We start from the raw sequence: 27,500 nt of genomic DNA, 5'->3' as shown, positions 1-27,500 counted from the left end.
AATCACACATAATCCTACAAAATCACACAGAATCCAATATAATAACACAGAATCCTCTAGAATCACACAGAGTCCTCTAGAATCACACAGAATCCTCTAGAATCACACAGAATCCTATAGAATGGCACATAATCCCATAGAATCACACAGAATCCTATAGAATCACACAGAAACATATAGAATCACACAGAATCCTATAGAATCTCACATAATCCAATAGAATCACACAGAATCCAATAGAATCACACAGAATCCTACAAAATCACACAGAATCCAATAAAATCACACAGAATCCTATAGAATCACACAGAATCCTACAAAATCACACAGAATCCTACAAAATCACACAGAATCCAATAGAATCACACAGAATCCTATAGAATCACACAGAAACCTATAGAATCACACAGAATCCTATAGAATCTCACATAATCCAATAGAATCACACAGAATCCAATAGAATCACACAGAATCCTACAGAATCACACAGAATCCTATGGAACCACACAGAATTCTATAGAATCACACAGATTCCTCTAGAATCACACAAAATCCTATAGAATCACACAGTCCAATAGAATCACACAGAATCCTATAGAATCACATATAATCTTACAGAATCACACAGAATCTTATGGAATCACACAGAATCCTATAGAATCACACAGAATACTATAGAGTCACACGGAATAATATAGAATCGCACAGAATCCAAGAGAACCTCACAGAATTCTATAGAATGACACAGAATCCTATGGAATCTCACAGAATCCTACAGAATCACACAGAATCCTATAGAATCACAGAGAATCCTATAGAATCGCACAGAATTCTATAGAGTCGCACATAATCCTATAGAATCACACAGAATCCTATAGAATCGCACAAAATCCAATAAAAATCTTTAATTCCCAAGAATTAAATAGAATAATTTTTAATCCTGTAAAATCCTATAGAATCTCTATTAATCCCCAAGAATCCTAGAGAATAGCAAGATCCTACACGTCTGCTTTTGCAAGAATGTTTAATCTGCTACACAGATTTGAATATCAAGAAGGGATAACTGTGGGCTCGAACCTTCGTCTCCTTACATTAAGAACAGTTTGTTATCCACGTTCGTTTAAAGTGAGAAATATAGAGCGAAGTTAAATACAGAGATGTGGAAGATAGAGAGAGATGTGAATTGTGGCTCCTTTCCCCCACCTCTCTCAATATATATGTATATATAGTGGCCTTCTTCCCATCTCACTTCGTTGTGACTTGTTAATGGTTCTAGTCTGGTTTAAACATCGGCATTAGTGTCCCACGCTTTCGTAAACGCGGAGTTATTCGTGTACGCAGCAACACGACGAATTGTATTTGTTTTGGTTATTATATTCGTGGGGAAAGGTCTAAACCCTTACGGGGTAGTCTGATCGTGGACATAGCCCAGTGGGCTAAGGAAAGTTCCACGGTCGGGTCTGCTTTAATAGCCGAGCTGTGATGGAGGGACGGAGGTTCGAGCATCACAAAGGTGATTCCTGCCTCCCCAGGATACTAATAAAGTCAATAACGATAAAGACTCACGCTTGAGGTACTTGTCGATGTCTGCCAGTTGTGGTATGTTGTCCTCTCTGTCAGGGAGACACTTCATACAGTTTATTAATACAACATGTATTTTTAATTTATAATTCAGTACAAAAATAACACACACACACACACACACACACACACACACACACACACACACACACACACACACACACACACACACACACACACACACAAACCTCCTGGAGTTTTATGACAAGGTAACAGAAGTAAGACACGAGAGAGAGGGTTGGGTAGATTGCATTTTCCTAGACTGCAGGAAGGCCTTTGACACAGTTCCCCACAAGAGATTAGTGCAGAAGCTGGAGGATCAGGCACACGTAAAAGGAAGGGCACTGCAATGGATAAGGGAATACCTGACAGGGAGGCAGCAACGAGTCATGGTACGTGAAGAGGTATCACAGTGGGCGCCTGTTACGAGCGGGGTCCCACAGGGGTCAGTTCTAGGACCAGTGCTATTTTTGATATATGTGAACGACATGATGGAAGGAATAGACTCTGAAGTGTCCCTGTTCGCAGATGACGTGAAGTTGATGAGAAGAATTAAATCGGACGAGGATGAGGCAGGACTGCAAAGAGACCTGGAGAGGCTGGACATGTGGTCCAGTAACTGGCTCCTCGAATTCAATCCAGCCAAATGCAAAGTCATGAAGATTGGGGAGGGGCAAAGAAGACCGCAGACAGAATATAGGCTAGGTGGACAAAGACTACAGACCTCACTCAGGGAGAAAGACCTTGGGGTGACCATAACACCGAGCACATCACCGGAGGCACACATCAACCAAATAACCGCTGCAGCATACGGGCGCCTGGCAAACCTGAGAATAGCGTTCCGATACCTTAATAAGGAATCGTTCAAGACACTGTACACTGTGTATGTTAGACCCATACTGGAGTATGCAGCACCAGTCTGGAACCCACACCTGGTCAAGCACGTCAAGAAGTTAGAGAAAGTACAAAGGTTTGCAACAAGGCTAGTCCCAGAGCTCAAGGGAATGTCGTACGAGGAAAGGTTAAGGGAAATCGGACTGACGACACTGGAGGACAGAAGGGTCAGGGGAGACATGATAACGACATACAAGATACTGCGGGGAATAGACAAGGTGGACAGAGATAGGATGTTCCAGAGAGGGGACACAGGGACAAGGGGTCACAACTGGAAGCTGAAGACTCAGACGAGTCACAGGGACGTTAGGAAGTATTTCTTCAGTCATAGAGTTGTAAGCAAGTGGAATAGCCTAGCAAGTGAAGTAGTGGAGGCAGGAACCATACATAGTTTTAAGAAGAGGTATGACAAAGCTCAGGAAGCAGAGAGAGAGAGGATCCAGTAGCGATCAGTGAAGAGGCGGGGCCAGGAGCTGAGTCTCGACCCCTGCAACCACAATTAGGTGAGTACAATTAGGTGAGACACACACACACACACACACACACACACACACACACACACACACACACACACACACACACACACACACACACACACACACACACACACACACACACACAAACCCCAAATAACCCCACAGGAAGTTGAATGATAGTTCTAGGTCTTTCGTATTGCAGGCAACACATCATCAGGAGTCGTTTCCTTGAAAGAGTCTGCCTGCATTTCCTGCTCTATTTCTGCACCATTGGAAGGTCCTGATGATGTGTTGATTGCAACATGAAAGGCCTGGAGCTATCATTCAACTCTCCCTGTGGTTATTTTGAACCTTTTATCTCTCGTCCTCGACTATTGCACATAGCTCACCTGTAGCCGCAATATTTGACGAGGTTGGGCCAGTTGCTGTTGTATTCCTTACAGGCGTGTGCTGGGTACAGCCGGAACAGTTCTCTGAAGATAGTACGCCTGTGGAGTACACCCCACACCCTTGGTTAGTGTGCATCACGTGAACACACACACACACACACACACACACACACACACACACACACACACACACACACACACACACACACACACACACACACACACACACACATACAGGTATGATAAAGCTCATGGTGCAGAAAGAGTGACTTAGTAGCGGCCAGTAAAGAGAAGAGACCAGAAGCTGTGACTCGACCCTTGCAACCACATTTAGATGAGTTCACACACATAACATATAACCTCATTCTCAAAAATCTTTTTCTCATAGAAATACTTGAATTCCTGTAAAAAAAATATCATTGATGACAGGAGAGTCAATCACAAGACAAAACATCAACTTAACTAAATCAAACAAACGCAAAACCTGGATATCTTTATTTTCTCCACAATAAAGATACCGACGTGTTCCACACATGTCTTTATTCATCAACTTATTTCTCATTGAGAAACCTCACAAGAACTGCTTCTGTTGCGTCACAGTAATGTACCTCTCTCACTAACAGTAACGTATCTCTCTCACTCACAGTAGTGTATCTCTCTCACTCACAGTAATGTATCTCTCTCACTCACAGTAATGTATCTCTCTCACTAACAGTAATGTATCTCTCTCACTAACAGTAACGTATCTCTCTCACTCACAGTAGTGTATCTCTCTCACTCACAGTAATGTATCTCTCTCACTCACAGTAATGTATCTCTCTCACTAACAGTAATGTATCTCTCTCACTAACAGTAACGTATCTCTCTCACTCACAGTAGTGTATCTCTCTCACTCACAGTAATGTATCTCTCTCACTCACAGTAATGTATCTCTCTCACTCACAGTAATGTATCTCTCTCACTAACAGTAACGTATCTCTCTCACTCACAGTAGTGTATCTCTCTCACTCACAGTAATGTATCTCTCTCACTCACAGTAATGTATCTCTCTCACTCACAGTAGTGTATCTCTCTCACTCACAGTAGTGTATCTCTCTCACTCACAGTAATGTATCTCTCTCACTCACAGTAATGTATCTCTCTCACTAACAGTAATGTATCTCTCTCGCTCACAGTAATGTATCTCTCTCACTCACAGTAATGTATCTCTCTCACTAACAGTAATGTATCTCTCTCACTCACAGTAATGTATCTCTCTCACTCACAGTGATGTATCTCTCTCACTCACAGTAATGTATCTCTCTCGCTCACAGTAATGTATCTCTCTCACTCACAGTAATGTATCTCTCTCACTCACAGTAATGTATCTCTCTCGCTCACAGTAATGTATCTCTCTCACTCACAGTAATGTATCTCTCTCGCTCACAGTAATGTATCTCTCTCACTCACAGTAATGTATCTCTCTCACTCACAGTAATGTACCTCTCTCACTCACAGTAATGTATCTCTCTCGCTCACAGTAATGTATCTCTCTCACTCACAGTAATGTATCTCTCTCACTCACAGTAATGTATCTCTCTCACTCACAGTGATGTATCTCTCTCGCTCACAGTAATGTATCTATCTCACTCACAGTAATGTATCTCTCTCACTCACAGTAATGTATCTCTCTCACTCACAGTAATATATCTCTCTCACTCACAGTAATGTATCTCTCTCACTCACAGTAATGTATCTTTCTCACTCACAGTGATGTATCTCTCTCGCTCACAGTAATGTATCTATCTCACTCACAGTAATGTATCTCTCTCACTCACAGTAATGTATCTCTCTCACTCACAGTAATGTATCTCTCTCACTCACAGTAATGTATCTCTCTCGCTCACAGTAATGTATCTCTCTCACTCACAGTGATGTATCTCTCTCACTCACAGTAGTGTATCTCTCTCACTCACAGTAATGTATCTCTCTCACTCACAGTAATGTATCTCTCTCACTCACAGTGATGTATCTCTCTCACTCACAGTAATGTATCTCTCTCACTCACAGTAATGTATCTCTCTCGCTCACAGTAATGTATCTATCTCACTCACAGTAGTGTATCTCTCTCACTCACAGTAATGTATCTCTCTCACTCACAGTAATGTATCTCTCTCACTCACAGTAATGTATCTCTCTCGCTCACAGTAATGTATCTATCTCACTCACAGTAATGTATCTCTCTCACTCACAGTAATGTATCTCTCTCACTCACAGTAATGTATCTCTCTCACTAACAGTAATGTATCTCTCTCACTCACAGTAATGTATCTCTCTCGCTCACAGTAATGTATCTATCTCACTCACAGTAATGTATCTCTCTCACTCACAGTAATGTATCTCTCTCACTCACAGTAATGTATCTCTCTCACTAACAGTAATGTATCTCTCTCACTCACAGTAGTGTATCTCTCTCACTCACAGTAATGTATCTCTCTCACTCACAGAAATGTATCTCTCTCACTCACAGTAATGTATCTCTCTCACTCACAGTAATGTATCTCTCTCACTCACAGTAATGTATCTCTCTCACTCACAGTAGTGTATCTCTCTCACTCACAGTAATGTATCTCTCTCACTCACAGTAATGTATCTCTCTCACTAACAGTAATGTATCTCTCTCACTCACAGTAATGTATCTCTCTCACTCACAGTAATGTATCTCTCTCACTCACAGTAATGTATCTCTCTCACTCACAGTAATGTATCTCTCTCACTCACAGTGATGTATCTCTCTCACTCACAGTAATGTATCTCTCTCACTCACAGTAATGTATCTCTCTCACTAACAGTAATGTATCTCTCTCACTAACAGTAATGTATCTCTCTCACTAACTGTAATGTATCTCTCTCACTCACAGTGATGTATCTCTCTCACTCACAGTGATGTATCTCTCTCACTCACAGTGATGTATCTCTCTCACTCACAGTGATGTATCTCTCTCACTCACAGTGATGTATCTCTCTCACTCACAGTGATGTATCTCTCTCACTCACAGTGATGTATCTCTCTCACTAACAGTAATGTATCTCTCTCACTAACAGTAATGTATCTCTCTCACTAACAGTAATGTATCTCTCTCACTCACAGTGATGTATCTCTCTCACTCACAGTAATATATCTCTCTCACTCACAGTGATGTATCTCTCTCACTCACAGTGATGTATCTCTCTCACTCACAATGATGTATCTCTCTCACTCACAGTGATGTATCTCTCTCACTCACAGTGATGTATCTCTCTCACTAACAGTAATGTATCTCTCTCACTAACAGTAATGTATCTCTCTCACTAACAGTAATGTATCTCTCTCACTCACAGTGATGTATCTCTCTCACTCACAGTAATATATCTCTCTCACTCACAGTGATGTATCTCTCTCACTCACAGTGATGTATCTCTCTCACTCACAGTAATATATCTCTCTCACTCACAGTGATGTATCTCTCTCACTAACAGTAATGTATCTCTCTCACTCACAGTGATGTATCTCTCTCACTCACAGTGCTGTATCTCTCTCACTCACAGTGATGTATCTCTCTCACTCACAGTGATGTATCTCTCTCACTAACAGTGATGTATCTCTCTCACTAACAGTAATGTATCTCTCTCACTCACAGTGATGTATCTCTCTCACTAACAGTAATGTATCTCTCTCACTCACAGTAATGTATCTCTCTCACTCACAGTGATGTATCTCTCTCACTCACAGTGATGTATCTCTCTCACTCACAGTGATGTATCTCTCTCACTCACAGTGATGTATCTCTCTCACTCACAGTGATGTATCTCTCTCACTCACAGTTATGTATCTCTCTCACTCACAGTAATGTATCTCTCTCACTCACAGTGATGTATCTCTCTCACTCACAGTGATGTATCTCTCTCACTCACAGTGATGTATCTCTCTCACTCACAGTAATGTATCTCTCTCACTCACAGTAATGTATCTCTCTCACTCACAGTAATGTATCTCTCTCACTCACAGTAATGTATCTCTCTCACTCACAGTAATGTATCTCTCTCACTCACAGTAATGTATCTCTCTCACTCACAGTAATGTATCTCTCTCACTCACAGTAATGTATCTCTCTCACTCACAGTGATGTATCTCTCTCACTCACAGTGATGTATCTCTCTCACTCACAGTGATGTATCTCTCTCACTCACAGTAATGTATCTCTCTCACTCACAGTGATGTATCTCTCTCACTCACAGTGATGTATCTCTCTCACTCACAGTGATGTATCTCTCTCACTCACAGTAATGTATCTCTCTCACTCACAGTAATGTATCTCTCTCACTCACAGTAATGTATCTCTCTCACTCACAGTAATGTATCTCTCTCACTCACAGTAATGTATCTCTCTCACTCACAGTAATGTATCTCTCTCACTCACAGTAATGTATCTCTCTCACTCACAGTAATGTATCTCTCTCACTCACAGTAATGTATCTCTCTCACTCACAGTGATGTATCTCTCTCACTCACAGTAATGTATCTCTCTCACTCACGGTAATGTATCTCTCTCACTCACAGTAATGTATCTCTCTCACTCACAGTAATGTATCTCTCTCACTCACAGAAATGTATCTCTCTCACTCACAGTAATGTATCTCTCTCACTCACAGTAATGTATCTCTCTCACTCACAGTAATGTATCTCTCTCACTCACAGTAATGTATCTCTCTCACTCACAGTAATGTATCTCTCTCACTCACAGTGATGTATCTCTCTCACTCACAGTGATGTATCTCTCTCACTCACAGTGATGTATCTCTCTCACTCACAGTGATGTATCTCTCTCACTCACAGTGATGTATCTCTCTCACTCACAGTGATGTATCTCTCTCACTCACAGTAATGTATCTCTCTCACTCACAGTGATGTATCTCTCTCACTCACAGTGATGTATCTCTCTCACTCACAGTAATGTATCTCTCTCACTCACAGTAATGTATCTCTCTCACTCACAGTAATGTATCTCTCTCACTCACAGTCTCTCACTCACAGTCTCTCACTCACAGTCTCTCACTCCTCACAACATCATGAAACACAATTAATCATTCTCTTAGGAGTAAGATAATTTCTCACTCGACGTCCTCCTCCTACCTCCTCCTACCTCCTCCTACCTCCTCCTACCTCCTCCTACCTCCTCCTACCTCCTCCTACCTCCTCCTACCTCCTCCTACCTCCTCCTACTCCTCCTACCTCCTCCTACCTCCTCCTACCTCCTCCTCCTCCTCCTCCTACCTCCTCCTACCTCCTCCTCCTCCTCCTACCTCCTCCTACCTCCTCCTACCTCCTTCTCCTCCTCCTCCTACCTCCTCCTACCTCCTCCTTGTCCACCTACCTCCTCCTACCTCCTCCTACCTCCACCTACCTCCGCCTACCTCCTCCTACCTCCTCCTACCTCCTCCTACCTCCTCCTCCTCCTCCTCCTTCTCCTCCTACCTCCTCTTACCTCCTCCTACCTCCTCCTACCTCCTCCTACCCCCTCCTACCTCCTCCTACCTCCTCCTACCTCCTCCTCCTCCTCCTCCTCCTCCTACCTCCTCCTACCTCCTCCTACCTCCTCCTACCTCCTCCTACCTCCTCCTACCTCCTCCTACCTCCTCCTACCTCCTCCTCCTTATTCTACCTCCTCCTACCTCCTCCTACCTCCTCCTACCTCCTCCTCCTTATTCTACCTCCTCCTACCTCCTCCTACCTCCTCCTACCTCCTCCTACCTCCTCTTACCTCCTCATATCTCCTCCTACCTCCTCCTACCTCCTCCTACCTCCTCCTACCTCTTCCTACCTCCTCCTACCTCCTCCTACCTCCTCCTACCTCTTCCTACCTCCTCCTACCTCTTCCTACCTCCTCCTACCTTCTCCTACCTCCTCCTACCTTCTCCTACCTCCTCCTACCTCCCCCTACCTTCTCCTACCTCCTCCTACCTCCTCCTCCTCCTCCTCCCTCCTCCTACCTCCTCCTACCTCCTCCTACCTCTTCCTACCTCTTCCTACCTCCTCCTCCCTCCTCCTACATCCTCCTCCTCCTCCTCCTACCTCCTCCTACCTCCTCCTACCTCCTCCTAACTCCTCCTACCTCCTCCTACCTCCTCCTACCCCCTTCTACCTCCTCCTACCTCCTCGGAGACCAAAATGGCCGCCTTAAATTAATTATTGGCACCAAACTCGCTCCTGTCTTCAGAAGTCTTCCAATTGTTTCTTCATTTCTCATTCCTTAACTTTTGACGACTTCAAAGATTTCTATTTTTTTTTTACTGCTTTCCTCCTTGTCTCTTCTCCCTCATCTCTTTCTTATCTCTGCTTCATCGTCTCTTTCTACCTCTTTATCTCTCCTTTTCATCTCTTCACCCCTATTTCTTCAGTCTCTCTTGACGAACACTACAGTCCGACTATTTAGTAAGATGGGCTGACAGGCAGCATTAAGAGCCACGTAAGTTCCCCCGTCTTCTAAATAACATTCATTTTCCCACTATAATCCACCTTGTCCATAATTACCAGCACATTTACTGTGTCTGTTTCGTAAGGTGAAGTCCAGGATCTTTCCTTAATTCATGGTATAACTTAACAAAGTCAGACATCTACAACACAATCGTCCTCAAAGATTTGTTAAGTTAAATACAGAGTAAAGATCCTGGACGTCAATTTACGAAACAGACACAGTAAATGTGATGGTAATTATGGACAAGGTAGATTATAGTGGGAAAATGAATATTTTATTTAGAAGACGGGGGTACTTACGTGGCTCTTAAACTACAGACCAGTGTCACTGACATATACACTACGTAACGTGATGGAGAGGATAATCAGGAGGTGAGAGATGGAGCACCTGGAAGGAGAGAGATCATAAACAACAGCCATCAGAGTTTTAGAGATGGTAAAGCACGTCTCACGAGGTTGCCTGAATTCTAACCCAAGACAGCTGAAACCGAGCAGGAGAGGAAGGGTTGGGTGCACTGCATATTCCAGGACTTGACACACACACACATATACACACACACACACACACATACACACACACACACACACACACACACACACACACACACACACACACACACATACACACACACACATACACACACACACACACACACACACACTCACACACACACACACACACACACACACACACACACACACACACACACACACACACACATACACACACACACATACACACACACACACACACACACACACACACACACACACACACACACACACACACACACACACACACACACACACACACACACACATACACACACACACACACACACACACATACACACACACATACACACACACTCACGGTATTTAGAGCAGGGAGAGAATGGACCTAGTACCAACCAACGAAGAGACGGGGCCAGGAGCTGTGACTCGATCCTTGAAACCACACACACTCACCAGGTACTTATCTCCTCCGCCGTGTACTCCACTCTGGGTATGTCTTGCCCACTGTTCCACAGCATCATGGTGAGAAGCACAGCATCCCGGTGAGAAACACAGCATCACGCAGAGAAACACAGCATCACGCAGAGAAACACAGCATCACGGTGAGAAACACAGCATTATACTCCAACCCTCTATAACTTGCCTCTAATCCCCTATAATTATCCTCAAATATTAAAATAAAATACACTAAGTATTACCAACTTAAAAAACACAGGTTTACAGAAGCAAATTTGTTATCATTCTTCAAAATAATTTTGAGAATAATTAAACCCACAAGAATGATTATAGAGATATTAATGATCATATATATATGTCGTTCCGAACAGGTAAAACTTGCAATTTTTAGTAAGCAAAATAGCAACACTCTTCTTGCCTTATTCGGCAAGAAGAGTGTATGCAACAAACCATACCACGGGCGGGATTGAACCGTCGCGTTAGCCACTGGACCAGCTAGCTAGCTGGTCCAGTGGCTAGCGCGACGGTCTGGAGTTTTGAGACTCTCTGACCGCAGGTTCAATCCCGCCCGTGGTATGGTTTGTTTGCAATCGTGTCATTACGATTTCGTGAGTCATGTTGACATATTAATACATAATACTCACAACTTGTAGTTCATAGCCAGATCGTAGAAGTAATGTCTTCTCTTTCTGTAAACTGGATCTTTGAAGCCCTGCCAGAAGACAACAGTGTTCTTATTGTGTCCAGAAGAAGACTTCTACATACACTCACACCAACTGTAGAATGTAATATGCTAATTCACGGACACTGTTATTATACCTCCCCCATCAAATACATCCCCCGTCAAGGACATCCCCCACAAGGACATCCCCCACCAAGAACATCCCCATCAAGAACTTACTCCACCAAAAGCTTCCCCCAACAAGGACTTCCCCCACCAAGGTCATCCCCCACCAAGAACATCCCCACCAAGGACTTTCCCCGCCAAAAACATCCCCCACCAAGGACATCCCCCACAAGGACATCCCTTACCAAGAACATCCCTTACCAAGAACATCCCCCAACAAGGACATCCCCCACCAAGGACTTCCCCCAACAAGGACATCCCCCACCAAGGACATCCCCCAACAAGGACTCTGCCCTAGGTTAATCAGTACCATTGAAGAACTCTAACTTCGCATCAAAGGTTTAGTAAGCCGCTTTGTGTCAGTTGCTGGACTTCTCTTCCACCCCGTCACACCACATTATATGGCCAATTATTTGACGTTTCCTTGGTGGATATTAACGTTGTTTCGATAGATAGGAAGACTTACGACTTCAGATTTACTACGCGACTACTTGTGACTTACGACTGTTTGATTTGTAAAGTAAGACTGACAACATTCATCTGGCAGTAAGTAGGTACCTGGGTGTTAGTCACCTTACACCTGCTGTCACTGTTCACCTAGCAGTAAGTACCTTGGTGTTAGTTACGCTTACCTACTGACACTATTCACTTAGCAATAACTAGGTACCTGAGTGTTAGTCACCTTACAGCTGCTGTCCCTGTTCACCTAACAATAAGTAGGTACCTGGTGTGGGTGGCATCCTGGGGGAGAGCAATAAACATCCACAAATGAAAACAAGCCAGCCAGCCATTGGCTTTAATTGGCTTATCCTGGGTTACTAGCCCCCACAAAAGAGGGGTAAAGCGAGGTGTCTTGATGCTGGGAGGAGCCCTTGGATCAAGAGCCCCTCCCAGCATCAAGACACCTGGTGAAATCAAGCGACGTAACTCATTACAGTTGAAAGTTTGGGAACTGAGACCCACTGAGAAAACCAATATCACCACTGAGTAAACAGAGGGAGAAATAGAGTGAGAAATGGTGAAAAAATATCTAGAAAATAGTGAGGAATACTGGGAGAATAGTGAGAATAGTGTGAAATGGTGAGAAATAATGACAGTGAGAAATAGTAATAAATATAGTGAGAAATTGTGAGAACCAATAAGAAATAGGCAAAAATGATGAGAAATGGTGAGAAATGAAGAGAAATAGTAAAAAATGGTGAGAAATTAAAATAAATAATGAGAAATTTTGATAGTGAAAAATAGTGAGACACACACAGGAGTTAATTTACTTGTTGGTTAAATTAGCAACGTAATGAAGTTGAGCATAATTAGTGAATATGAGTAATTAAAGATAGTGTTAAAGATAGTGTTTAAGATAGTGTTAAAATAGTGTTAAATATAATGTTAAAGATAGTGCTAAAGATAGTGTTAAAATAGTATTAAAGATAATGTTAAAGATAGTGTTTAAAGATAGTAAATTCGTGTGTAAGCAACAGATACTTATACTCTGACCTGTGTGTGTGTGTGTGTGTGTGTGTGTGTGTGTGTGTGTGTGTGTGTGTGTGTGTGTGTGTGTGTGTGTGGGTGTGTGTGTGTGTGTGTGTGTGTGTGTGTGTGTGTGTGTGTGTGTGTGTGCGTGTGTGTGTGCGTGTGTGTGTGTGTGTGTGTGTGTGTGTGTGTGTGTGTGTGTGTGTGTGTGTGTGTGTGTGTGTGTGTGTGTGTGTGTGCGTGTGTGTGTGTGTGTGTGTGTGTGTGTGTGTGTGTGTGTGTGTGTGTGTGTGTGTGTGCGTGTGTGTGTGTGTGTGTGTGTGTGTGTGTGTGTGTGTGTGTGTATGTGCGTGCGTGCGTGTGTGTGTGTGTGTGTGTGTGTGTGTGTGTGTGTGTGTGTGTGTGTGTGTATGTGTGTGTGTGTGTGTGTGTGTGTGTGTGTGTGTGTGTGTATGTGCGTGCGTGCGTGTGTGTGTGTGTGTGTGTGTGTGTGTGTGTGTGTGTGTGTGTGTGTGTGTGTGTGTGTGTGTGTGTGTGTGTGTGTGTGTGTGTGTGTGTGTGTGTGTGTGTGTGTGATACTCACAGGATGGTCAGCGTCCAGGTCAGAACCATACATAAGTACTTTCTGAAAGTTGTCCAGGTCACTGATCTTGCGTGGGAACCAGGGACACATGTCGCTCAAATCTGCAGAAGAGGACACTCACGCACAGAAATACAAAATAGAGGAGCACTACACTAGGTCTACTGGCCTATGCAAGACTATATCTAAGTGAAAAAAGTATTGCTACAAACGCTCTGTTAGTGCTATGAATTCCAGGTATTTTTAAGTGGAAGACTGTTAACTGGCATACAGAAGAGTGGTTCAGTGGTAGAGTGGTGGACTTACTACCTGCCAACACTACGGTTCGACTCCCAACACAGTCTTCTGTTTATTGTGAGGACTATATATATGTTCTATGGTTCTGGTAATGGGAAAGTAAGTGATCACTGCATATAATTTATGTAGAGTTTTGAGGAGTTTTGTTGCTTTACATGACTCATTCACCAAAAGCTTTCTTAGTTCACATGACTGTCTCACTAAAGTTTTCTTACGTCACATGATTGACTTAAACAACCTCACCCAGCCACACTGACTCACCGAAGCTCTCCTGACTCACGGGCGTGGGCGGTGGGAAGTCCTCACCCTTGTCGTAGTCGTGTAGACTCAGACACGACAGCTGTCGCTGCAGGAGTCGCGTCAGGTCGTCCATCTTAGAGTTGTCGCACTCGATGTCTACCATGATCTCGTACTCCGAGTTGCGACGGCGGGACTTACGACTCTCAATGTGGACCACGTTGATGCCCCGGTCCTGCAGGGTACGTAGCAAGGTGGACCAGGTGTGTAACAGGGTGAACCAGGTGTGTAACATGACTTACAAGGGTACCTCCCCTCTTCACTCCCTATCTACCAGTCAAACTCTCTTAACACATCAAAAACTGTTAGCAACAATGAGAAGGGGCGGGGCAGATGGCAGACCAGAGGCCTAGCTTCTCCCTACGAGCCCCGTGAGGGCGGGGACTGTGGCTAGACCTGGGGACAGTTGGTCCCAAAGATGAGAGGGCACTTGTACCTCCTCCCATGGAAGACTTAAGTCTCGAGATACTCCCCAGATAGGGAGCCAAGGCCGGGTCACCACTACTTGGAAAAGACCCGGGCCGGGAGAGTACCAACGAAGAAAAAAAAAACGAGAAAAATAGAAACTGTGACATGTCGAATTGTATGGATAACTACGGTGTAAAAAACATTTGACAGTACTCAGTAATAACCCACATGGAGACAAACACAGGAGATTAATGAAGCTGTCTATTTTGACTCCATTCTGGGATCCTCTTCAGCAGATAAAGAGAATCCCAGAAGGTGTCGAAATATACAGATCAATTAATCTCCCAAATTTCTGTCTACATGTGGGTTATTATTGAGCTTAGAATTGAATAATAAAGACTCCTAATTAATGAACAAATGTCTAATTCATCAATCCATCCCTTCTTACTGACGTACCTGTCTAAGATATTCTGTTAAGCTCACCTGGAAGACTTCAAGAGCCTTGGCAAGGCCTCCTACTTGGTTCTTGAGGTTAAAGACCACAGAGTTGTGTGAGGGCTGGTACACTTCCTCTGAGGTGCTTTCCAGTGCTGATGCTGAAGCTGAAGTGGGTTTAACAGAAGGTTTCTGAGTCCTGGCAGCCTTCTGAAGCTGACAGAGGAGATATATTAGCGGTTTATTGCACAGTGGAGTGAAGATGACACGAGCGAGACACATTTTAGCAAGTGGCCAACTATTTATTACACAGTGGAGTGAAGATGAAGCGAACGAGACATATTTTGACAAGTGGCCAACTATCGTTGTTGTTTCGCAGTGCCTTGGGTCGACCCAGTCTTTAAACTCTGTATGGAAATCAATTTCACCAGTCCCTCATCGATATCATTCAGTGTTCTATCATCCTATTGGTGAAGAAATACCGCGCTACGTAGCGTTTAAACTCTATAAACATTTCTATTCTGAATACTTTGAGAAGTGATTTCAGTGAGTAGTAGTAGTAGTAGTAGTAGTAGTAGTAGTAGTAGTAGTAGTAGTAGTAGTGGTGGTAGTAGTAGTAGTAGTAGTAGTAGTAGTAGTAGTAGTAGAAGTAGTAGCAGTGGCAGTAGCAGCAGTAGTAGTGGCAGTAGAAGTAGTAGTAGTAGCAGTAGTAAGAGGAGGAAGAGACCTGGAACACATCTCTGGACCAGAGATGTTTAAGGAGAGGATGCCCTGACACTCTTCCTTTAATTTTAATATCTTAATAATTGTATGGATGCTGGAGTGGCAGCTAGACCAGCCTAGGCCAGACCAGCCTAGGCCAGACCCACCTAGGCCAGACCAACCTAGGCCAGACCAACCTAGGCCAGACCAACCTAGGCCAAACCAACGTAGACCAAACCAATCTAGACCAGACCATCCTAGACCAGACCAACACAGACCAGACAAACCTAGACCAAACCAATATAGACCAGGCCAGGTTAGACCAGGCCAGGTCAGACCAGGCCAGCCTAGACCAGGCTGGAAACAGCATTAAGACAATCTGATGAAAATCTGTTACATAACAGCAACAACTTATAATCAAACACACGAACAAACATCAAGAATATTTATCATACTGCGGTGGACCGACAAGATTGCTCAAACAACTTAGGACACAACCGTAACTTCAACCATAAGTAAACAATCTCCAGTCCTGAACTACTTCTCATTGGTCGCCCATTCAATAACCCTGAATTGTGATTGGCCGCAGAGTGTTATGGAAAGTAAACACATGCCGTGTGTGCATTTTCATTGGTCGGTGATAATAGTCCAGCGTCGTGATTGGTTCCCTTCAGAAAGCAGAGAGAGTATATTCAGAACTGAGTTTTCCGAAGATCACAATAGACTCGCTTGCATGAGGGTAGCTCCAAGTCCTGGGATCAAGAGCACTTCACCGGCACCAAGGGCAGAGTATCGTAAAGTCTCGCAGTATTGCAACAGTCACCAGGGAGAGCAGCCATTGAAGAAATATGGATCGTAAATTCTTTCCAATCTCGAGTCTTGACGAGTCTGTGATGGTCACTACCATTACCTGCCTTTATTATCTGACTATCTTACTTTATTACTGCTGGGGGATTATTATTATTATTATTATTATTATTATTATTATTATTATTATTATTATTATTATTACTGTTGCTGTTATTGTTATCCTTGACTGTTAGTGTACAGGTGACAACCAGCCTTAATGACCCTCGTGTAGTAGATAGACTTTAAACCTCATTAACCAACCTACCAGCATCAACAAAAGCAGCAACAGCAGCAGCACCTTCCTTCCTTCCTTCCTTCCTTCCTTACTTCCCTCTATCTACCCCCTCCCTCACCATCCATCAATCCCTTCTCCCTCTCTATCTCCCACTCCACCAGCCTCCCCACTCATACATCACTCCTCTCCCCACTGCCTCCCCTTACTCCCTTATTCCCCCTCCCCTCCACTCTCCCCTTCTCCCCGACGCCTGTTAAACCCCACCCGCCCCAACGGAGCCACTCTCCCGTTAACAGGATTGGCCCTGCAACTCCTATACAGTTCCTGACAGACAACAGAGACGTAAGTCCCTGTCTATTGTCTGTCTGTTAAACAGTTTCTCTCTCTTCTGTTGATTGTTATTGTTGTTATTATTATTATTATTATTATTATTATTATTATTATTATTATTATGTTGTTGTTGTTGTTGTTGTTGTTGTTGTTGTTGTTGTTGTTGTTGTTGTTGTTGTTCGATTAAGGATCTAACCAGAACAAAACCCAAGCACCACGAACCAGTCAACGCAGGAGTTTACACTATACCCTGTGGAGGCTGTGACAAGATTTACGTAGGTGAAACAGCAAGAAACCTCGACACCCGCCTCAATGAACACATTTACGCATGTAGGAACGACAACTTAAACAACGCCTGTGTACAACACCGAAATTCCACCAATCATCTCATGAAGTTCAGGGACGCCCAACTAGTGATCAAAGAAACTAATTTCCGTAGACGCAAGTGTCTTGAATCAGCACTGATCGCTGTTTCGAATACAATTAAACAAAACAACGGCAGTTTCACCATCTCCGAAGTCTAAGCAAGAATCCTCCTGAAAACAGTAAACCCTGCCATCACATAGTCTCTCCTGTTATACTACACAAAACACATTACAGAGAGTGAACACTGAAACAGACCTTCTCTATCCAGCCTTCAATAGATGTATTTGTCTATATTTTTATGTTTCCCTAGTAATAGCTTTTATATCATTTTACTCATGTACAAGTTAATTGTTCTAACATATTGTATTATTATTACTACTACTACTACTACTACTACTACTGCTACTACTACTGCTACTACTACTACTACTACTACTACTACTACTGCTACTACTACTGCTACTACTACTACTACTACTACTACTATTACTACTACTACTACTACTACTACTACTACTACTACCACTACTACTACTACTACTACTACTAACACTAGTATTGCACCTCACTCTGAGCCTTTATATACCCTCTGTGTAAACCATACCCCCGGCCGGGATTGAACCCGCGGTCATAGAGTCTCAAAACTCCAGCCCGTCGCGCTAGCCACTAGACCAGCTAGCCACAATAAGATTCATCCAACTAGGTATATTTCTACACCATAGGAAAGTTAGCACAGGCACCTCTGTGACCACAAATGCAAGTTTTTACAGACGAATCTCCAGCTAGCGTGGCCGTGACGAACTCTAGCTCAAGTCCCTTCACTGCCGTCAACATGACTTAAGAAATCGTAATGACACGATTGCACGACGGGCTGGAGTTTTGAGACTCTATGACCGCGGGTTCAATCCCGGCCGGGGGTATGGTTTATTTGCAATCGTGTCATTACGATTTCTTAAGTCATGTACCCTCTGTGTCCATGTATTGTTTGTAATGGCTTGATAAAGCTCCTGGAGAGCGAAACGTTGCCACAATAAATGTCACATTAGTTGCACTTGTGTCCTTTTACTTTACAATAATAATTATGATGATGCTACTACTACTAATAATAATATTAATAATAATATTAACAATAATCACCATTACCATTTACTAGTTCCCCCCCCCTCTCCCTCTCTCTCTCTCTCCCTCCCTCTCTCTCTCTCTCTCTCTCTCTCTCTCTCTCTCTCTCTCTCTCTCTCTCTCTCTCTCCCATCACTTTATTATTCCCCCTACTCCCTATTATCATCCCTTCCTTCTTCTCCCAGCGTCACCCATGTTAACATCAAAGAATAAAGGATGGGATCAGGAAAGAAGGGATTCGATCCTCTATGTCTGTGGTCTAAGTGGATTAAATACTTTTAAGTGTGGTGTTCAATGTTTTTAATTGAATCTCTTTCTCTTGTTGGTTGTTGGAGTTGAGGGGCCTGGGTTTAGTGGCATAGGAACCCATGGAGGATTGGGTTTAGTGGCATAGGAACCCATGGAGGATTGGGTTTAGTGGCATAGGAACCCATGGAGGATTGGGTTTAGTGGCATAGGAACCCATGCAGGATTGGGTTTAATGGCATAGGAACCAATGGAGGATTGGGTTTAGTGGCATAGGAACCCATGGAGGATTGGGTTTAGTGGCTTAGGAACCCATGGAGGATTGGGTTTAGTGGCTTAGGAACCCATGGAGGATTGGGTTTAGTGGCTTAGGAACCCATGGAGGATTGGGTTTAGTGGCTTAGGAACCCATGGAGGATTGGGTTTAGTGGCATAGGAACCCATGGAGGATTGGGTTTAGTGGCTTAGTAACCCATGGAGGAATGGGTTTAGTGACATAGGAACCCATGGAGGATTGAGTTTAGTGGCTTAGGAACCCATGGAGGATTGGGTTTAGTGGCTTAGGAACCCATGGAGGATTGGGTTTAGTGGCTTAGGAACCCATGGAGGATTGGGTTTAGTGGCATAGGAACCCATGGAGGATTGGGTTTAGTGGCTTAGGAACCCATGGAGGATTGGGTTTAGTGGCTTAGGAACCCATGGAGGATTGGGTTTAGTGGCATAGGAACCCATGGAGGATTGGGTTTAGTGGCTTAGGAACCCATGGAGGATTGGGTAAATTTAGTGGCTTAGGAACCCATGGAGGATTGGGTTTAGTGGCTTAGGAACCCATGGAGGATTGGGTTTAGTGGCATAGGAACCCATGGAGGATTGGGTTTAGTGGCTTAGGAACCCATGGAGGATTGGGTTTAGTGGCTTAGGAACCCATGGAGGATTGGGTTTAGTGGCTTAGGAACCCATGGAGGATTGGGTTTAGTGACTTAGGAACCCATGGAGGATTGGGTTTAGTGGATTAGGAACCCATGGAGGATTGGGTTTAGTGGCTTAGGAACTCATGGAGTATTGGGTTTAGTGGCTTAGGAACATATGGAGAATTGGGCTCAGTGGCTTAGGATCCCATGGAGGATTGGGTTTAGTGGCTTAGGAACCCATGGAGGATTGGGTTTAGTGGCTTAGGAACCCATGGAGGATTAAGTTTAGTGGCTTAGGAACCCGAAAAGGATTGGGTTTAGTGGCTTAGGAACCCATGGAGGATTGGGTTTAGTATCTTAGGAACCTATGGAGGATTGAGATTATTGGTTTAGGTACCCGTGGAGGATTGGGTTTAGTGGCATGGGAACCCATAGAAGATTGGGTTTAGTGGCTTAGGAACCCATGGAGTATTGGGTTTAGTGGCTTAGGAACATATGGAGGATTGGGCCCAGTGACTTAGGAACCCAGGGAGGATTGGGTTTAGTGGCTTAGGAACCCATGGAGGATTGAGTTTAGTGGCTTAGGAACCCATGGAGGATTGAGATTAGTGGTTTAGGAACCCATGGAGGATTGGGTTTAGTGGCTTAGGAACCCATGGAGGATTGAGTTTAGTGGCTTAGGAACCCATGGAGGATTGAGATTAGTGGTTTAGGTACTCGTGGAGGATTGGATTTAGTGGCATAGGAACCCATGGAAGATTGGGCTTAGTGTCTTAGGAACCCATGGAGGATAGGGTTTAGTGGCATAGGAACCCATGGAAGATTGGGTTTAGTGGCTTAGGAACCCATGGAGGATTGGGTTTAGTGGCATAGGAACCCATGGAAGATTGGGTTTAGTGGCTTAGGAACCCATGGAAGATTGGGTTTAGTGGCTTAGGAACCCATGGAGGATAGGGTTTAGTGGCTTAGGAACCCATGGAGGATAGGGTTTAGTGGCTTAGGAACCCATGGAGGATAGGGTTTAGTGGCTTAGGAACCCATGGAGGATAGGGTTTAGTGGCTTAGGAACCCATGGAGGATAGGGTTTAGTGGCTTAGGAACCCATGGAGGATTGGGTTTAAAAGTTTATATACACTGAGAGACATACACATCTCTCAGTGTATATACACTGTAAGTGATGTTCATAGCTATGAGTCACGTTCTGAATATATCATTCAGTATAATAATAATAATAATAATAATAATAATAATAATGTTTATATATGAATAATTCTTACAGAATTTTTGCCTACCTGTACCCAGATATTTATTATTATTATTATTATTATTATTATTATTATTATTATTATTATTATTATTATTATCATTATTATTATTATTGTTATTATTATTATTATTATTATTATTATTATTATTATTATTATTATTATTATTATTATTATTATTATTATTATTATTATTATTATTATTGTTATTATTCTTTGCAATATATGGGCGAGTTGTGTCCGAAATATTGATGACGTTTGAATTCCACTGATGTAGAAGAGGGCTTTAGGTGGGCATTTACAGACGACCACCCTGCCCATTACCCACCCTGACCCTGCCACCCACCCCTGCCACCCACCCTCCCCGCCACCCACCCTGCCACCCACCCTGCCACCCACCCTGCCACCCACCCTCCCTGCCACCCACCACCCATCCCTGCCACCCACCCTGCCACCCACCCCGCCACCCACCCTGCCACCCACCCTGGACCCACCCTGCCACCCATCCACCCACCCTGCCACCCCACCCTGCCACCACCCTGCCACCCACCCTGCCACTCACCCACCACCCACCCTGCCCACCCACCCTGCCACCCACCCTGCCACCCACCCTGCCACACTCCCTGCCACCCACCCTGCCACACAACCTGCCACTCAACCTGTCACTCAACCTGCCACTAAACCTGTCACTCAGCCGGCCACTCAGCCTGCCACTCAACCTGTCACCCACCCTTGCCACCCAACCTGCCACCCACTCTTGCCACCCACCCTTACCCTCCACCCTTGCCACCCACCCTTGCCACCCACCCTTGCCACCCAACCTGCCTCCCACTCTTGCCACCCACCCTTATCCTCCACCCTCCACCCACCCTTTCCACCCCCCACCCTGCCACCCACCCTTGCCACCCACCCTTGCCACCCACCCTTCCACCCACCCCACTTCCACCCAACCTGCCACCCACTCTGCCACCCCCCACCCTACCCCCCACCCTTGCCACCCACCCTTTCCACCCACCCTGCCACCCACCCTTGCCACCCAACCTGCCTCCCACTCTTGCCACCCACCCTTATCCCCCACCCTTGCCACCCACCCTTACCACCCACCCTGCCACCCACCCTTACCCACCCACCCTTGCCACCCACCCTTACCCCACCCACCCTTGCCACCCAACTGCCACCCACTCAGCCACCCTCCACCCTTACCCCCCACCCTTGCCACCCACCCTGCCCACTCCCACCCTACCCCCACCCTTACCACCCACCCTTACCACCCACCCGCCACCCAACCTGCCACCCATTCTTGCCACTCCCACCCTTGCCCCCACTCTTGCTCCCACTCTTGCCACCCACCCCTTGCCCCCACTCTTGCCACCCACTCCCTGCCACCCCACCCCTTACTCCCCCACCCTTGCCACCCACCCCACTCCCACCCCTTACCCACCCACCCACCCTACCCCTACCCTACCCACCCACCCTTACCCTTACCCCCTACCCTTGCCCACCCTACCCTTACTCCCTACCCTTGGCCCATCCACCCCACCCTTGCCACCTCCACCCACCCTTGCCACCCAGCCTACTCCCACTCCCACCCTTGCACCCACCCTTGCCACCCACCCTTGCACCCACCCTGCCACACCCACCCACCCAGCACCCAGCCTTACTCCCCACCCTTGCAACCCACCCTTGCCACCCACCCCCACCCACCCTTGCCACCCACCCTTGCCACCCACCCTTCCCCTACCCTCACCCACCCACCCTTACCCCCCTACCCATGCCACCCACCCTTACCCCCTACCCTACCACCCAGCCCTTACCCCACCCTTGCCACCCACCCTGCCACCCACCCTTCACTCCCACCCTCACCCACCCTTAGCACCCACCCTTGCCACCCACCCTTTCCACCCACCCTTGCCACCCACCCTACCACCTCCCACCCTTGCCACCCACCCTGCCACCCACCCTTACCCCCACCCTTGCCACCCACCCTTGCCACCCAGCCCTTACCCCACCCTTCCCACCTTCCCACCCTTGCACCCACCCTTAACACCCACCCCTGCCACCCACCCCTTGCCACCCACCCTTACCACCCACCCTTGCCACCCACCCTTCAACCACCCACCCTGCCACCCACCATTGCCACCCACCCTTGCCACCACCCACCCTGCCACCCACCCTGCCACTCAGGACTTCACATCTGCCGATATCACTAACAAAAACACAACAAACTCAGAAGCCAGATAAGCTCCTTCTCTCTCTCTCTCTCTCTCTCTCTCTCTCTCTCTCTCTCTCTCTCTCTCTCTCTCTCTCTGTCTCTCTCTCTCTCTCTCTCTCTCTCTCTCTCTCTCTCTCTCTGTCTCTCTCTCTCTCTCTCTCTCTCTCTCTCTCTCTCTCTCTCTCCTCCTCACACACACCCTCACCTCACTCACCACTCACCACCACCACACTCACACACTCACTCACTCGCTCACTCACACACTCACTCACTCACACACTCACTCTCTCTCTCTCTCTCTCACACACTCACTCGCTCACTCACTCTCTCACTCACACACTCACTCACTCACTCACTCACTCTCTCACTCACTCACTCACTCAAGTGCCAATTACTCTGACAAAGCTGGATCACTCAGTCAGTCCCACCATCAGGTCCACCATCAGGTCCACCATCAGGTCCACCATCAGGTCCACCTAACCATCCACTTGTCTTTACCACAAAAATCACCCATTAGTCTTTCTTTTGTAACCACTTTAGTCCTTGTCTGCCCATTTTATTGATCCCTGTGGGTTTAGCGCATTCCACGAATAAAATAATAATAATAATTAATAATAATACTATTATTATTATATTATTATAATTATTATTGTTGTAGTTGTAGTCATTATTTGTATTATTATTATTATTATTATTATTATTATTATTATTATTATTATTATTATTATTATTATTATTATTATTAATATTATTATTATTATTATTATTATTATTATTATTATTATTATTATTATTATTATTATTGTTATTATTTCTTTTATTATTATTATTATCATTATTATTATTATTATTATTATTATTATTATTATTGTTGTTGTTGTTGTTGTTGTTGTTGTTGTTGTTGTTGTTGTTATGTTTGGGATGTAATACGTGGAGCGGTAAACTAGTGAGAGTCATTCAACAAGAATTTTTGTAGACTTGATCTGCCGTCGAAGCAAAAGAGAAAGGAGAAGATGGAGAAGAAGAAGAAGACGAGGAAGAAAAGGAGGATCATAGGAGTATCGACAAATGCTTCATATCAAATTCAGACTGTAGGCACACACACACACACACACACACACACACACACACACACACACACACACACACACAGGGCCTAGTTAGCGGGGCTGTTGCTGCTGGCCGCGCGCGGTCCGGCGTGCGAGCCGCAGCCCGGCTGGTCCGGCGCCGACTTTGGGTGTCTGTCTGGCTCCCTCTGGAAGACAGCCAGGGGTCTGTTGTTAGTGCCCCTTATTGCTGGTGGGAGACTGTTGAACAGCCCTGGGCCCCGGACACTTGTTGCGTTTTCTTTCAGTGTACCAGAGACGCCCCTACTTAGAAGTAATCAAGGTCACAGGTCCGAAACGTCTTCTGATATGTCATAGTATTTACTCCTGTATCTTTTTAAACTAGTTTATCGGTATCAATTACCAAGGATTATACCAGTCATCCTCCTCCTCTGCCAGACCTGGTCTGACACCGAGACCCCAGGAACCATCACTCGCGAAATCGACTACAGGTTATTCCACATGAACTAGCTAGCGACAGCTTCATAATCTGTTAAAATCTTCAATTTCTAGCTTCAAATATTTTGTTGCTGGGCGATTTCAGTTTAAGACATTTCAAAAGAAAGACTAGCAAATGTTGTTATAGCAGTACATTGTTATTGTAGTGTGCAGATATGGGACTAGTCTCTCCAGTATCTGTTACAGGTATATTATATACAACATATCTCTCGCCTTTCCATAGAGTAAACGTCTAGTTCCTTGAGTGTTTTCAGTAGTTTAAACGCTTTGTTCTGTGTGGATGATTTACTTGGTTTTTCCCCAGTTCTGTTATCTCATCTTCTCTCAACGACGCTATCATGTGATTTGAATAGTGATATCATTGGTATTACGCATTTCTCTTGTTTTGCATATCGACATTATTACCCACTATAGGCGTGGTAGACGGTGCAGGATACTTCCAGTGAGAAGCAGGGAAATGGTGAGTACACAGAGAGAACTCAGTAAATGTTAAGAGATCACAACTCTTCAGCGCCTTCCTTCATGCATGAGATGGATCACCAACAGACCACTGGCTGTCTTGGATTGCGGTGCGGGTGGGCACAAACAGCTTGATTGATCAGGCTAGCAACCAGGAGGCCTGGTCTGGTACTGGGCCTCGGGGGCGGTGACCTCCGGAAACAACTCCAGATAAACCTTGTCGTTTTCTTTCCCTCTCAGCATTTGTTTTATTGTGGTCTTTAAAAGATAGTCAGCTGACATTATTGTACCTAGAGACTTTACTTGTCTGTTCTAAACCTTTACACTGCCTTAACAACATACTGGAGTGAGAGAAATGGGATGAAGAGCAAAATTACCCAGTGAAAAGCAGGGGTGCGGTGGGCACAGTAAGAGAACATTGTATCAACATCCGTTGCTCAAGACTATTCAACATCTTACCTTAAGATATTAGAAGCACTGCTGAGACAAGTTTTTCAAGGGGAAACTGGACAAGTATCATCACCAGGTGCCAGATCAACCAGGCTGTGATGGATATATAGGCCACTGGCCATCAGCAGTAGCAGCCTGGTTGACCAGGTATTCCGGGGATCAACGCCCCGCGGCCAGGTCCATGACCAGGCTTCCCGGCCTAGTCCAGGTCGGGCTCCCAGAGTAGAAAAATTCTTGAAAGTCAAAAATTCTATGGAGCATTTTGACTGTATATTCGTCTTTTTCTCAAACAAAAGAACCAGACGATAAGAGTAACTAGTCTGTGGAGAGAATAACTGCATGTCATGTTTGAAGCCATGTGGACTAACTGAATGTGTTTTGATGTTGGCTTAAGTAACACTGGTATTTAGTTGTCAAGAAACATCTTCAGATACACTAAATGTAAAACTTTTAGGCCTGGTCTCAGACCGAGCCAGGGGGGAGATGACCCCCGAAACCCTCTCCAGGTAAACTCCAGGTATCGGTGATATTGAAGGGACGGCGTTTCGGTCCGACTTGGACCATTCACAAAGTCCAAGTCGGTCCAAGTCGGACCGAAGCGTCGTCGTGGGCTTCTCTCTTTTGTGTGCGGGTTTCTTGTGTATCGTTCCAGCCACGGTATTGTGCCTTTTTGTTATTTATCGGTGATATTCTTTACATTTTTATTTACAATATATTAGAATGATGCTGGATATTTTAATTAAGTGTATTAATATTTGTGTTTTGTTTTATTCATGTTCCGTTTTTATTATTTTATCTAAGATGTTTTTGTGTGAGTTGTATTTTTCTTTATTAAGGGCGCTGAGAGTGTTACAAGAGTGTGGTGGAAAGTTGTGAGTGTTGAAGGTTGGTTAAGGTTGTGTGGTGGAAAGCTGTGTGTGAGTGTTGAAGGTTGGTTAAGGTTGTGTGGTGGAAAGTTATGAGTGTTGAAGGTTGGTTAAGGTTGTGTGGTGGAAAGTTGTGAGTGTTGAAGGTTGGTTAAGGTTGTGTGGTGGAAAGTTGTAAGTGTTGAAGGTTGGTTAAGGTTGTGTGGTGGAAAGTTGTAAGTGTTGAAGGTTGGTTAAGGTTGTGTGGTGGAAAGTTGTGTGTGTTGAAGGTTGGTTAAGGTTGTGTGGTGCAAAGTTGTGAGTGTTGAAGGTTGGTTAAGGTTGTGTGGTGGAAAGCTGTGTGAGAGTGTTGAGGGACCCAGCTTGTACAGGTGTGAAGTAATGGGTCAGGTGTGGCAGAGGTGATGATGTACATGCAAGTGTTGCACCAACATTAATCTTGCGTAACTCTACTCTAAGATGCTCGTTAAAAATACTGAGAAGTATTATAATCTGTTAAGGTATTTTTATGATGGTTTATATCAAGTTATAATAGTGGCTTGCAGAGATCTCTCGCTGGTGCTGTGTTCCAAGTCCGTCGCTTTACATCCATATGACTTATGTTCATGTTCTTATTTGCAGTGTAATAGGCTGGGTTATTCAATTTTCCTTATGAAGGTTAGTGATTTTCTTGAGATTTAATAATTAGTTGAGCCTTGGCCTATTAATGATTGTCCTCTCTAGATTCAGTGTATCACTAGACAAATGCAACTCTTGACCACGTATATTTAAAACTGCGTGGTGGAC

At 44.7% G+C, this 27,500-nt stretch overlaps 1 protein-coding gene across 2 annotated transcripts in view; it reads right to left on the bottom strand.

The window, feature by feature from the left end:
• Positions 1-27,500, bottom strand: part of Trhn (tryptophan hydroxylase) — a 41,575-nt gene that overhangs the window by 5,992 nt on the left and 8,083 nt on the right. For both annotated transcript variants that reach the window (XM_053796053.2, XM_053796052.2), the window contains exons 3-9: positions 15,188-15,355; positions 14,261-14,471; positions 13,706-13,806; positions 11,450-11,517; positions 10,803-10,853; positions 3,341-3,439; positions 1,567-1,613 (exon numbers count right to left, since the gene is read on the bottom strand). In XM_053796053.2, the coding sequence (XP_053652028.2) occupies positions 1,567-1,613; positions 3,341-3,439; positions 10,803-10,853; positions 11,450-11,517; positions 13,706-13,806; positions 14,261-14,471; positions 15,188-15,355 (745 nt within the window). The remainder of the gene's footprint in view (positions 1-1,566; positions 1,614-3,340; positions 3,440-10,802; positions 10,854-11,449; positions 11,518-13,705; positions 13,807-14,260; positions 14,472-15,187; positions 15,356-27,500) is intronic.

The sequence above is a fragment of the Cherax quadricarinatus genome, chromosome 77 (assembly GCF_038502225.1).
Source record: "Cherax quadricarinatus isolate ZL_2023a chromosome 77, ASM3850222v1, whole genome shotgun sequence".
Taxonomy (NCBI): Eukaryota; Metazoa; Arthropoda; class Malacostraca; order Decapoda; family Parastacidae; genus Cherax; species Cherax quadricarinatus.
Note: the sequence above shows the minus strand (reverse complement) of the source record. Positions and strands in the feature narration are given on the sequence as shown.